Source organism: Danio rerio, chromosome 8, assembly GCF_052040795.2.
Source record: "Danio rerio strain M-AB ecotype USA chromosome 8, GRCz13ab, whole genome shotgun sequence".
NCBI classification, from domain to species: domain Eukaryota; kingdom Metazoa; phylum Chordata; class Actinopteri; order Cypriniformes; family Danionidae; genus Danio; species Danio rerio.
Genome location: NC_141028.1, coordinates 24,892,147 through 24,907,155, shown reverse-complemented (window position 1 = coordinate 24,907,155; position 15,009 = coordinate 24,892,147). Strand labels below are relative to the sequence as shown.

Here is a 15,009-nt window from a genome sequence, read left to right as displayed (position 1 = left end):
TGGTACTACATTTGACAGAGTTTAACAACAGTGTGTATGTGGCCACTGTTTGATTTCTGTAGTTAACTCTAATCCATAGCAAATGCAATCAGCTGTAAGAGGTTAAACACTCTTGCTTTATTTCTAAGCTTAAAAAGACAAACATTTCTATTGCAATCAGGCAGGCTATGGCACTATCTAGCAATATCCAGCAGAGGGCAGAATGCATACACTTACATACATTGAAGCATGCATTTGGCATCACAGCTTATAAACAAATTCTGTCAATATGAACACAGTGGACTTACTGTAAGAAGAAGGAGACCAGAGACACACTGACCACCAAAAGATCCAACAGATTAAACCAGTTTCTACAGAAGGAACCCTCGTGGAGGAACGCACCATGAACTGTCATCTACACAGAAAAAAAAGAGAAACACGAGGGGGTTTCTATGTTTCAGTTCTCCTATGACTGGCCTAATGCAAAAATAAAATTGGTAATCTTAGCAAATAAACATTAACCATAGTTTCGCAAAAGTGTAACAGTAATATTTGTTATAAAACTGTTACTAAAATTATACAATGTGGCAGAAAAAATGGATACTGGCAACTTTACTATTATAAATCTCCGTCTAATTTTGGCATATTTTTTTTGTCTCAGTACCTTCAGTAAGATCTCCACTGTGAATATGGAAGTAAAAGCATAATCTGCATATCCCAACACCTGTAGAAACAGAAAAGAGGTTCTCCTGTCATAAAAATATGATGCATGGCCACAGATTTACTTGCGACTTCAAAAAAATAGGACATGTTTCTGGATCAATATCCTTTGTTTTTGACTCCCACCAAACAATCATGCTCTTAACCCTTATTATAAACTCTTCAAGGAAATAAGCACACAGTTCAAGCCCTTGACCTCCAGTCACGACCCTAAACCTCAGATCTGATTGGATGATGGCAAATATTGTTTAAAGTCTAACATGAATGCTGATCCAGGAACATGTACTGCTTGGGTAAATCATGTTAAGCTACAGTATGTGTGTATTTATGTGTGTGTGCATGTGTAATGAATGAATGAATTAATTAATTTCCCAGTGAAATTTGTGGTTGGAAGGGCATTCGCTGTGTAAAAACACATGCTGGATAAGTTGGCGGTTCATTCCACCGTGGCGACCCCAGATTAATAAAGGGACTAAGCCGAAAATAAAATTTATGAATGAACGAATAAATAAATATAGAAATAAATAGCTAAATAAATAAATAAACTAATAAATACAACAATAAAAATAAATAAATATATAAATAGCTAAATAAATAAATAGCTAAATAAATAAATAAACTAAATAAATACAGCCATACAAATAAATAAATAAATAAGTAAATAAATAGATAAATAAATAAATAGATAGATAAATAGCTAAATAAATAAACAACACCTGTAGAAACAGAAAAGAGGTTCTCCTGTCATAAAAATATGATGCATGGCCACAGATTTGCTTGCAATTTCAAAAAAATAGGACATGTTTCTGGATCAATATCCTTTGTTTTTGACTCCCACCAAACAATCATGCTCTTAACCCTTATTATAAACTCTTCAAGGAAATAAGCACACAGTTCAAGCCCTTGACCCCCAGTCACGACCCTAAACCTCAGATCTGATTGGATGATGGCAAATATTGTTTAAAGTCTAACATGAATGCTGATCCAGGAACATGTACTGCTTGGGTAAATCATGTTAAGCTACACTATGTGTGTATTTATGTGTGTGTGCGTGTATGTGTGTGTGTGTGTGTGTGTCTTTGATGGTCAGCTGATTGAAGGATGGCGTTTTACCAGCTGGCACCGAGGAGCTCGTCCAACATGCCAATCAGGAAAGCTGCAGTAAATTACTTTTAGGACCCTGCGTTTGTGTGTGTGTGTGTGTGAGAGAGAGAGAGAGAGAGAGAGAGAGAGACTCACATTGTTCCTAAAGGAGTGAGCTCTGATGGGATCCTCCGCAGCCAGTGAAATGCTGCTGAGAATAATAAAGACCAGGATGAGATTGGTAAAGATGTGGTGATGGATCAGGGTATGGCAGCCCACTCTTATCCTGGAGGGAAACACAAAGACCATTGTGGTTAGCTGTGTAGTATTCAAAAGTCAAACGACTTTTGTAAATGTATTCTTTAATTAGTCAGTCGCATGAGAATATTTAAATATTTGAAGCCAGAATTTATTAGCCCCCCTGTTTATTTCTTCCCCAATTTCTGTTCAATGGCGAGCAGATTTTTTTAACACATTTCTAAACATAATAGTTTTAATAACTCATAACTGTAGAGAGAACATTCATGTTAATTTTGTGCTATAACTAGTAGTAAAATTTCACCTATTGTGGGTTATTTTTAGAACGAAACTCCCACGAATAAAGAGGGACCACTGTACACACACAAAAAAAAAAAAAAAATCTGTTTTTCGGAACAAAAATTGGATAAAAAATTGGAACATTGGAGGAAAAGAAACTTATATTTGAGGTGTATAAATCTCTGTCATGTTGAAACTGTAATTACTGTACATGCTGTAAAAATCTATTAATTAACAATTTTCCATAGTGTGTAAATCATGGATGTATTTCATTTACTTACACTTCTTTTAAATTCAATTATAGGAACTTTATCTCTGCTCAAAACAATTTTGACACTAAAAACTTATTGACTTTTATTGAGATTTCTTGTAGTTTGGAACAATATACTTTCTAGATTATTCATTTACATCACGTAAAGATAATGAGCTCCCAATAACTTTTCAATACTCGTGGATTTATTTTCTAATTATATTATTTCCTATGCAATAAATATTTTTAAAGGACAAAAAATGTCAACAATTAAATAAAATTTTGTTACTGACAACTGTTAAAAAGCCCCTATAATGGGTTTTTGAAAATTACAAAATTACAAAAATGTCAAGCTGAGGTTTAAATCTGTTAAAAACTACTGATACTCAAAAAGAAAGGTTGACTCAGAGTTCCAAATATGTAGCCATTTCATATTGAAGTCGTCATTGCCATATATGAGCCACCATAACTGAGAAAACTTGAACCCGCCCTTCCCTTCAAACACAAGCAGTGTGCGGCGGATGGGATTTTATAAAGCATAACAGGGGTTTTTTAATTAACTAACATTTTAACAATGCAATAACAGCATAATACACTCAAAAATGACTTTTGCTGCTTGTTGAAACTAATCTAAAATTAGTTAAAACAACACAATTCTTAAGTTGTTTTGAGGGACAACTAAATTGTTTTATGTTAAATCCACTTAAATTTGCAAAAACAAAGTTAACTTAATCGATTTGTGTTGGGACAACATGAAGAAATTGTGTGGAACCCAGAACTTTTTACAGAGTGTACATATTAATAAAGAAATAATTCCTCTTATTATTCACTCACACAAGTTGTTCCAGACCAGTATGACTTTTTCCTTCTGCAGAATGCTCCTAACCAAATACATTTGATGACTATTAATTTCCAATTTACGGTCTTTTCTTACAGAGGAAAGCCATTCGGGTTTGGAATGACATGAATAAATGATGACAGAATTTAATTTTGAGGGTAAACTGTCTCTTCAGATGGACAAGTGTGTGTGTAGCGTGTGCTTTAAAGTGCACACTCACGGGTTGGTCTTGCTGAGGCAGAAGAACGCACTGCCCTCTGGGATAGGAAGAATCTTCTCTTTAGGAGGAGCGAAGTCAGCAACATTGAGCTGAATTTTCCCTTCTTCCAGAGGAAAGATGGACAGAAAGAAATACAGAGAAATAGAGTTAATGAGATCACAATCTAGCTCTATCAGCACTGTACCCTTGAGTTGACAACCCAAACCTCGGGACACTCCAGAGGGACTGTTAGTGCAATGAATGTGTGCCATGACATGACTAATTATGGTCGCAAATGTCTGCTGAATCACCATAAAACCCTTCATAATATGGCGTCAAACTTCTGCTGACTTTACCTTCATCATCTCCCTCCTCAGGCTCCTCTTCCTCCTCGTACTCTTCATCCATGTCCACCTGTTAAAACACACCATCTCAATGCGACTGATATTCAGTATTATTCAACAACAGGGACAACAGAAGAGTTTGATTTGCATACCTTCACCTCTCCATTCTCTTCTTCTGCTGGTTCTGCTTCACCCTCTTTTTTTTCTCTGTCAGGATCAATAGAACACAGGTCATAATCTTTGTGTGTTGATATAAAGTAAGTGCTTATAAGTACACAATTATAAACAGTTTTTTAATCAGTTTTTATTTAACATAAAAATAATAGAATAGCCAACTTCAGTAAAAAAATAGAAGAAAATTTTCAGTAAAATGTTGAGAAAAAAAAAACTAATTGGTTTTTGCTTTGCTGAAATGCTTTTAAAATGTTGGACTCTTTCATGGCACTTACTATAAACACAAATAATATAATATAATATAATATAATATAATATAATATAATATAACATAACATAACATAACATAACATAATATAATATAATATAATATAATATAATATAATATAACATAACATAACATAATATAATATAATATAATATAATATAATATAATATAATATAATATAATATAATATAATATAATATAATATAATATAATATAATATAATATTATTTGATACGATTTAAAAACCCACTCATTTTTCTTGTTGTCTCCATCTCCTCCTGCTAAGTTGTCAACAGCGATGGCCAAGAAGACATTCAGCAGAATATCTGATCAAAAACAGATTAAGGAATAACAAATAAACCCCCCCCCCAAAAGGACTTGAGGACATGTTAATTCAAATGTAAAGAAATTTTAAGCTGTATTTCACCTTTAATTTTTGATCCTTAAAAATAATCCATTCTTATAATGCAATTAATTGTCCTTTTAAAAACCAAGTAAAATCCATAAATTGAAATAAATATACAGTTAAATTCTGAATTATTAGTCCCCCTTTGATTTATTTATTTATTTATTTTTTATATTTCCCAAATGATGTTTAACAGGGCAAGGCATTTTTCACAGTATGTCTGATAATATTTTTTCTTCTGGAGAAAGTCTTATTTGTTTTATTTTAGCTAAAAGCAGTTTTGAATTAGCCCCTTTAGGCAATATATTAGGGGGGTGGCGGCTAATATTTCAGGTGGGCTAATAATTCTGATTTCAACAGTATAACTGCTGGTGCTTCATTGCTGAAATGACATAAACACAATTAATGGTCACCAAATTAGCAAGCGAGCTGGTTTCAAAGGCAAAGGATACAGTTACCACAGATGAACAAAATCACAAAGTATAGACAGACGATCATTCCAGGGAAAACCGGTCCACCGTATGCCATGATGCCATCATACATCACTACATTCCAGTCTTCACCTGTTAGGATCTGTAGTGAGAAAAGCAAACTCTGGAGCAAAAACCTTCATTTTGTCATCATTTATTTACCTTCCACTTGTTCCAAACTAAATATTTTCCACGAATCTTCTACCTACAGTATGTCTTCAATTTATTCACCTTCAACTTGTTTTAAACCTAAAATCTTTCAAATATGTTCTTTGTGTTCCCAAAAGAAAAAAATATATATATTTAAAGAATGTTGGAAAAGCAACAGCCATTGACCTCCATAGTATGTTTCGTTTCTACACTCTCAGAAAAAAGGTACACGGTGGTACATACAATGTTCCTTAAGGAACTTAAAGGAAATTAAAGGAACTTTTAAGTGATTACAAAGGTATTGTGTGAAAATTGGAGAAAACAATGTGTTATATTGTAAAGGTGGAAAATGTATTTCTGTAACCGTTCTGTGAAAAGTGTTGTGAAATGTTTTTTTTTAAAAACATTGTTTAAAAATGTATTTGATTTTTTTATATTTACTGAATATAAATTGACACATTTGGATAAAGCAAAAAAATTATTTAAAGCTGTCCTATACTTTTTACATTATTATAATGTAAAAACTATAATCCTCAGGTGTACCTTTTGAGGTTTTAGTGTAAGATGTCTCACAAATCATAAATCTATCATAAATATTGTATTATAAATATAGCTTTTTAAATGGAAACATAAACACACTGCTTTCAAGTGTGTTTCTTTAAATTAAGAGTGATGTGTCTCAATGTAAATAAAACCCTTAATGTAAATGAAGCTAAATTGGTTACATTGGTTACTCCAGAAACTACAAGAATAACATGTAATTGTGTTTTAAAGTCCTGTCAGTTAGCATCTTATCTGTTAGGAAAGTCCCCTCCCGTAAGTCTTAATAAGTACAAAATGAGGCTTTTCGATTTTTTTATTTTTAATGAAATAAAATATATACTTTTACAATGGATCTCAGATAAGGCTCCCTATGTTAGGATGTACTGAACTATTTTTGAATACACGTCCTTAGATTATCTGACCTGTATTGTGCATGATAAAAGTGGAGGAACCTTTCCTGACATATCTTGATTTTGATATTGCTTCTATCCTGACAAGAGGATATGGTTCATTTTGTTGATTGTTTTACACATACTATTAATACTTCAACATTCTTTTAGTTCTCCAGATCTTCTAAACTTCCATGTATGTATATGTGCACCTGTAAAGCCCTATTTGTGTATGTGAGCTGTATCTTCTTGTTTGTTTGTTTTTTTTTTTGTCATTTGTTTAACTGTTGTTGTCACTGGATCATCATTATTTTCTAAGGATGTTATTTTATTTATTTATTTATTTTATTTTTTTGTAAAAGCAAAAATGTAATAAACGCATATATACAAAAAAGTCCTGTCTGTTTAAAATTCTGATATACTGTTTTATATATTGACATGAAGCTGAATATAGAGAGGCTTTAAGACAGTGCATTATTGTGACAGTTTCAATGTTACGGGGTGTTTTATTACCTGAAAGCAGGTGAGCAGGGCCTGAGGAAAGGAATCAAATGTGCTCCTCTTGGTCTGAGTCTCGTCAAAATTAAACTTCCCTCCAAACAGCTGCATGCCAAGCAGAGCGAAGATTATGAGGAAGAGGAAGAGCAGCAGCAGCAGGGAGGCAATAGACTTCATTGAGTTGAGCAGCGAGGCCACCAGATTGGACAGAGCTGTCCAGTGCCTGAAGAAGAATAGTGGAGCAAGATTTAGCAGAGCCGAGAAGTGAGGACATAAACAACATTATTAACAACACACAAATAAACACAGAGGTGAACTTCCAAATACTATAAATTAGTTAAAGAAAGGAAATCATACAAGGGGTTTTCTATGCCCATTGGTGCATGTACTATAAAAGGCATACACACTTTTTGTGTAAGAAAAATATTACTAATTCCAGATATTAGCATATATATATTCTGTTATTGTTAAAAGTGGAAGTCTTCATGCATTATGATGACTAAAAAGAGCATCAAAACATAAATTTACACAATTAGTTAATTTAAATATTTATTTACACTATTAGTTAATAAGAAATTACTACACACTTAACTATTAACAGTTCATTATAGGAATCATATTGAATGTTTATTTGTTGTTGATGCCATCATTGTTGATAAACAGTTGTTGTTCATGAGTTATATATTAACTCACAATTATCTGTGAATAAGTTAAGGATTTAATAATAGATAAAGTGTCACTGCATTGTAAAGTGTTACTGCAAAAATACTTAAATACTTATAATAAAAAAATACTAAATTAAGGGTTATTTTCTAACCTAATCAACATTCAAAATGGCTAATGTTGACTGGACTAATAAACAAATTCAGCCAATATCAATTTTGGGTCAAACAAAGGTCAATTAATATTCTGAATAGAGAATCTGAGTGAATCTTAAAAAAAAAAAAAACAAACAAACAAACAAACATATGTGTAACTACTAAAAGGGATTGTTCACCCAAAACTGAAAATGCTGTCATCATTGACTCACCCTTCACTTGTTCTTTATGAGTTCCCTTCTTCAGAAGATATTTTGTAAGATAATGGAAACTGCTAATCATTGATTTCCATAGTAGTTGTTTTTCCTATTATATACAGTTAAAGTCAGAATTATTAAACCCCCTTTGAATTTTTCTTTTTTAAATATTTCCCAAACAATGTTTAACAGAGTAAGGAAATTTTCAAAGTATGTCTGCTAAAAAATTAACCCTATCCTGCCTAGTTAACCTAATTAACCGAGTTAAGCTTTTAAATGTCACTTTAAGCTGTATAGAAATGTCTTGAAAAATATCTAGTAAAATATTATTCACTGTCATCATGGCATAAAATATAAAACATAAAATAAGTCAGTTATTAGAACAGAGTAAATGAAACTAAAAATTGTGTGTTGAAAAAAGGGGAAAAATAAACAGGGGGGCTAATAATTCAGGGGTTTTAATAACTCATTAACGTTAACAGTTAACTTTATTAACTTTAAAACTTTAACATAACTTTAACAGTAAATCAATGGTTCCAGGAATTCTGCTTTCTTTATTTCTTTCAAAAGAGCTTCTTCGGTGTTCAACAAAAGAAAGGAACTCATAAATGTTTAGAAGCACTTGAGGGAAAATAAACAATGAGTAAATAAAAATGTTGAGGTCAACCATCCAGGTAAAGGCAATAACAAAGATATACAAGTGTTACACAATAAGCATATTAAAATGAATTCAAACAAAAAGCTATATCACTTTTTTTTTTTACGTTTATAAATTGAAATTATATTCTTCATTTACTTTTTGATGCTTAACGTTTTCTGCCAAGAAAATCTAAAAAAAAGAGGGTCATGTAAACAATAGAAAGCTCATTTAAATCACACTGTGTGAATAAAAGTGGCTCGAGTACCGTGTGACTTTGAAGATTCGAAGCAGGCGAACGCAGCGTAACACTGAGATGCCAAGAGGCGGCATGATTTCCATCTCCACCAGAACCGTCTCCAGAATCCCACCACACACGACAAAACAGTCAAAACGGTTGAAAAACGCGACGAAATAAACCTGCAACCCCAGACTGTACATTTTCAACAGCATCTCCACCGTGAACAACGAGAGTAGAACCTTATTGGCGATGTCTGTGAGAAACAGAGAAGGAGAGAAACAGATATGATCCCTGCTCAATGTTTTTTGTCACCGGTAACACCTTGATGGACACCTTGACAACACATCAGCTAACAGATGTCCATAAATAAAAGTGTGGCTGACGCTGTGGGCCAGTACACATGATGTGTCAGTAAGGTGATGTTTGGTAACAGCTTTATACCCTGAACGTCTGTGAGCCATTCTGGTTGGTTGTAATGCTCTGAAGCACTGAGAGCTGTGTTGAGGAAGACCAGGATCAGCACCAGCCAATAAAATGTCACAGATTTCACTGCCGTACGACAGTTTCTCCGGATGCAGCGGTTCCAGCGACGCAGGGCACGGCTAAAAAAACAAAACAAACCAATAATGTAGTAATCACTGCATATACCATTGTTATATTATTTATATTGTTACATTATTATATTATTTACAGTGGGTTTTATAATTCAATTAGCATCAAGAAAGCAAAATTAGCACAAAGCATATAAACATATGAAAAATAAAATCCATATTTCTTTCCAACAATGTAATTTTATATTATATTATATTATATTATATTATATTATATTATATTATATTATATTATATTATATTATATTATATTATATTATATTATTATTTTTATATTTATATATATATTTTTCTAAGATATTTATAAAATATCTCTAAAGAGGACCTATTATGCCACTTTTTACAAAATGTAAAATAAGTAACTGATATCTCTAAAGTGAGTATGTGAAATTTCAGCTTAAAATGCCAAAAATTAATTTTTGTAACTCTTTGAAACTGTCTGTTAAAGTCCCAGCCCTGTCTTTGTATGTGTCTGACCTTGTTTTGTTAAGTGTGTCTATTATTCTTTGCTTATTCTAACCCTGTCGGTTTTCCTTTTGAGTCATTGGCTATTTCTCAATGTCCTCGTGTTCTCGTGTCATCATCATCTGCCAAAGTTTAATTCCAATACTCAAGACCTCAAGAATGGAGGACATGTGAAACTTCCCGGATGTGTTTTTGATATCAAGAACGCACTGATGCAGACTCACTCTAGAAGTCCCAGAAGTCATTGTGACTGGAGGTGGGAAGCACAGCATTTTATATAGATTTAATAATAAATTTCAGAGATAAAACTTTTTTACCAGTCAGGAGCTTCCCCAAATGAAACAGTAAATTTAAACATAAACATGAAAATCTTAATAAAGGAATAAACACATTAAAAATGTTTCCTAGTAAAATCTGTTTTAATTATATTGTGCAGTGTATATTTGTAAATTCTTTATGTAGAGTATATATTTTGAAAAAGGCAAAACAATAACTCGCTGTATGAATGCTGAAATGTTTAAATAATTTTCCATTAAAAACGTGTGAAGGTCATGTGACCATCAGTAAGTAAGCAGCATCTCATTTCTTAGAGGACGCGTTCTGTGTTCTCATGGTCTCCCGAGTTCGTTCTTCCGAGATGACCTGGCAAGACCGTTCTCCACAAGAACGTAAGTTTATTCTCTGCGTTCTTGGAATTGAAAAACAGCCTCAGTCTCCTCCCCTTTTTACCTCATCCATTTGATAAGCCTAATTGTTGCCACCTGTATAATTAGCCCTTATATTTCAGTGAGTGTTAATCTGTTGTAAAATGTGGTAGCTGAGTTGTGGCTGGTCTCTGAGTTTTAGTTTTCTGCTCTTTTTTTTTTGCCCTTTGTTTTGTTCCTGCTTTATTTTCAATAAACATTTGCTGCACCTCTCAAGCCTGTCTAATGCACCAGTTTTCGTGACAGCCCTTTTGAGGCTTTAATCCAAATTGTGTTGTTTTGGTGAAAAGAGGGCGGAGCTACAAACGCCTATGCATCAGCATAGTGGCAGATTCAAAACAGCATGGGTGAAACTTTTCACTTCATATGGCATGTACAAAGAGAGAATGTCAATCAAAGTGTTTCTGCAGACTGTTTTTTTTTTTTTTTTAACCATTTTTAGATAATTTTTACCATTAGAGACTGGCTATATTCACACACTGTTGCAATATTAAACCCTGTATAAAAATGATTTTCACATAATTGGTCCCCTTTAAGACAACAAAAATATTTTTGCAGAAAACACTTAGTGAACAGGTTAACTTTTAAGCACAAGTATTCATTTTCTTTATCACATTTTCATTAATTTCGCTAGATTTGTGCACTATTAAAGAAATAAAAATGTATGATGAAGTGTATTTTCAAAAAGTAAAGTGTATTTATCTAAGAAGTCTACAATGATCAACGTATTTCTCCTCACAAAGACTCACCAGCATGGGATCTTCATAATGCGAGCGCTGAAGTCACCGAACATTGAACAAAACAAAACAAAAAATGACAATGAGGTCAAAGACAAGCACAACACCAAACTGTGCACTCTGATGCATCGTGAACAAAGATCCAGTTCAGATACTGAAACAAAGCCAGCCCAAGAAGCCCAGAGTAATGAACTGACTAGCGAGAGCACAAAGAAATAAAGAAAAAGAGCACATAATGAGAAATTAAGGGATGACACTCCATTACGGCTGATAACAACTTCCATTAGTAAGCCAGCAGGACAACACAATGACAAATGTAGCGCATTTTGTTGTTTCTAATTATAGTTGCTGGGTGTTTGTGTGTGTGTTTGTGTGTGTGTGTGATTTACCAGCACGCAGCACAACAATCTGTGTGTTCTTCATCTATGTTTTCAGTGTTTTCCGAAGCTGTTTCACTGGCTGGAAGGCTTGCTATAGCAAACGAAAAGAAAAAAAAAGCGACAGATACACAGAGACAGAAGAGAGAAAAAGAGAAAGAATAATGTCGGCCACACAGTTTGACACAGTTTTGGAGAAAAGCAATTTTTCTGAAATAGGGTCAAAGCACTTAATATGGGTCCAATGGAGAGATGTGATTTCTAGCCCCAGATGTAAATTATACAATTAGACCAGACGATGTTGAGGGGGTCTATATATAGAGCAGTGGAGGGGGTGAAGGGGTCGTGCGGCTCGTTCTTATTGGCCGTACCGTGGGTTTCGTTCGAGTGGCTGAACCAGCCGAATTTCCCCCTCTTCTTATCAGCGAGGTCACGCAAAGTCACACCTGAGGGGAGATCAAAGATCCAGAGGGAGAAAAAAAAGAAAGCAGGTTAGTTGGAGGACAAAAATTGAAGATGTTTGACAGAGTTCATCATCTTACACATAATTGTGGAGAAATGAGAATATTTAGCTTCTGTTTGTGTGGAAAAATGATAACTACAATATAAGAGACCACTTGATAGTTATTATTAGTTTTCTGGATCTGAGATTAATAGGTGCAATAATTTGTTTTGATTCAAATGTATTTGTGGTAGGTTGAATGCATGGAAGGAAGATTTACAGTCTGAAGTTTCAGATGAGAACTGGAAAAAAGCCTGTACTAAGGCTCATACTATGTCTATAAATTCACGTCTTAAACTTATACAATATAATGGATAATGCGGACAAATGTAACACCAGTAGAATTAAATAAATATAATTAAAAACATACCCAATATTTGCACAAAATGTTTGGAAGATAAATTATTTTGGGAAGAGATAGAGTCATAAGTGAAAAGATCATTTTAAAGCAAAACCTCCACGACTCAAAGCTTTTTTTTGCTGGGCTTATACCCAGAGAATTCAAACTATAGTGAAAGCAAACAAGTATTTATAGACCTCAGCTTGCTTTATGCCAAAAAATGTGTAGCTTTGCTTCGGACAAAGACGCAAAAACCAAACACAACTCAATGGATAAGACAGATTTTTTCAAGCCTGCCATAAGAAAAAAAAACTTGCATACTAAAAGCTAAACAGCATGTATTTGAAAATATATGGAGTCCCTTCATCAGATATATCGAAGGTGTGAAATTACCAGAGGAAGAAGTTGATGAATAATTTTTATGTGGACAATATAGTTCCAGTCTTACAGTTCTCAAATGATGCACTCTTCACTCTGTATATTTGCTGTACACTGTATTCAGTATGATAATTAGGCACATTCAAATTGAGACTGAAAATACATCTGATTAGCTGTGCCTTTACTGAATGAGCACTGTGCTACATCCGACAAATCATACTATTATGTTTTTCTTTTTCATTCTTTTATAACCTGTTTTAACTCATTTTAATCTGTTTTTAATCATTTTTATTGTTTGTTTTTTATGTTCTTAAATTTGTCTTTTTTATTCTTGTTTATGTAAAGCACTTTGAATTGCCACTGTGTATGAAATGTGCTATATAAATAAACTTGCCTTGCCTTGCCTTGATAATAATGATCACTTTCGAATAGATTACCATAAACCAAATAAGGGGCATTTTTTAACTATTTATTTATTTATTTTTGTTTGTTTATTTTTTGTTTAGTTTTACATATATATCCTTTTATTTTGTATTATTTGTAAATGTAAAATGTATAAAATGTAAATATTGTAAAATTTAAATATATTATGGCAATAAAAAGTATTTGTGGATTCGATTCTTCATTTTTTCAAGAGCTCTTTATTTCTAATTTAAACTCAGCATTGTAGTTTTGTAAAAGATTTAATTTTCTTTAGCAAAAAAAAAAAAAAAATTCTATATATAAATATATATATACATACAGTTGAAGTCAGAATTATTAGCTCCCCTTTGATTTTTTTCTTCTTCTTTTTTCAATATTTCCCAAATGATGTTTAACAGAGCAAGGAGATTTTCACAGTATGTCTGATAATATTTTTTCTTCTAGAGAAAGTCTTATTTGTTTTATTTTGCCAAGAATAAAACAGTTTGTAATTTTTTACAAACCTTTTTAAGGTCAAAATTATTAGCCTCTTTAAGCTATATTTTTGATAGTCTACAGAACAAACCATCGTTATACAATAACTTGCCTAATCACCCTAACCTGCCTAGTTAACCTAATTAGTAAAATATTATGTGCTGTCATCATTGCAAAGATCAAATAAAACAGTTATTAGAAATGAGTTATTAAAACGATTGTTTAGAAATGTGTTGAAAAAATCTTCTCTCTGACTTCAACTGTATATGAGTTTGTATGTCAAACAGGTTTCCAAAATAAACAACTAGTATTGAGGACTTGAAAAGAGGAGAAATCTCTCACGTCTGTTTCCATCCTCATCAAACTCATCGATATCCTCAGCCTGAGTGATCCAGTCCATGTATCCACACAGATCCTCCTCCATCTGCTGCTTCTCTCTGAGCTTCTGGAAATCTCCACGCGCCTTCGCCTTCTCTCTCTCCTTGGAGAATTCTCTACACACAAGCACGGCCTGTCAGACGAGCAAAGCAAACGCACGTGTGCACAAACACACACTCCGCACTTTCACACTCTGTTTAACAGAGGCCTGCTGCTCTTAACATCCAGTCAGGTGAGTATAAAAACATTAACATCTAATATCTACTCATGTCTTCTGTTAAACAAAATCACTCACACAGACATGCACAGGTTATGATGTTGTGAAGAACAAAGGCTTAGCTCGTAAATATTAAGGATCAGAATTAGCAAAGTATTGTCCTCAATTAAAAATGACCAAATTGTCTGGCCCCAATATTAAAACTGTACTCCATCACAGTGTAATCTGCTTGTTGTTATGATCACAAAAATGATTAAAAGTTACAGTTTTAGGCAGGACAGCCTTAGATGTTTAAAAGTGTTTTTCAATGTTAATATTACTGAGGTCCAATCAAATTAGGTATGTAGGGTTTAAAATTCACAGAAGGCTCAAATTCCAGCTCAAAACATCAGTTTAACTTTGAAAAGAGATTAAAGAGACAATTAATATATGACAATTGTTTCATAATTAAAAAGTCAAACGATTGATGATAATATCCTTATTTTTCTAAAATTTCAGTTTTTATTTGAGAATATTGAATCCTTAAGATAATTCTTGACTAGATGGCAGCTACAAAATGTAAAAAAAAAAAAATTTAAATACATTAAAGCAGAAAACATTTTTACTTTATTGTGATTAAAATAAATCCAGCCTCTGGGAGGATAAAAGACTACAAACTTACT

The 15,009-nt window shown here is 32.9% G+C and overlaps 1 protein-coding gene across 1 annotated transcript in view; it reads right to left on the bottom strand.

Moving 5' to 3' along the window:
* Nucleotides 1-15,009, bottom strand: part of cacna1fb (calcium voltage-gated channel subunit alpha1 Fb) — a 76,116-nt gene that overhangs the window by 27,202 nt on the left and 33,905 nt on the right. Inside the window, exons 9-23 of the mRNA NM_001324496.1 lie at nt 14,095-14,246; nt 12,007-12,081; nt 11,648-11,729; nt 11,271-11,297; nt 9,183-9,343; nt 8,769-8,994; nt 6,864-7,071; nt 5,251-5,371; nt 4,643-4,718; nt 4,103-4,157; nt 3,963-4,020; nt 3,628-3,730; nt 1,939-2,068; nt 644-703; nt 288-394 (exon numbers count right to left, since the gene is read on the bottom strand). Of these exons, the coding sequence (NP_001311425.1) occupies nt 288-394; nt 644-703; nt 1,939-2,068; nt 3,628-3,730; nt 3,963-4,020; nt 4,103-4,157; nt 4,643-4,718; nt 5,251-5,371; nt 6,864-7,071; nt 8,769-8,994; nt 9,183-9,343; nt 11,271-11,297; nt 11,648-11,729; nt 12,007-12,081; nt 14,095-14,246 (1,641 nt within the window). The remainder of the gene's footprint in view (nt 1-287; nt 395-643; nt 704-1,938; nt 2,069-3,627; nt 3,731-3,962; nt 4,021-4,102; nt 4,158-4,642; nt 4,719-5,250; nt 5,372-6,863; nt 7,072-8,768; nt 8,995-9,182; nt 9,344-11,270; nt 11,298-11,647; nt 11,730-12,006; nt 12,082-14,094; nt 14,247-15,009) is intronic.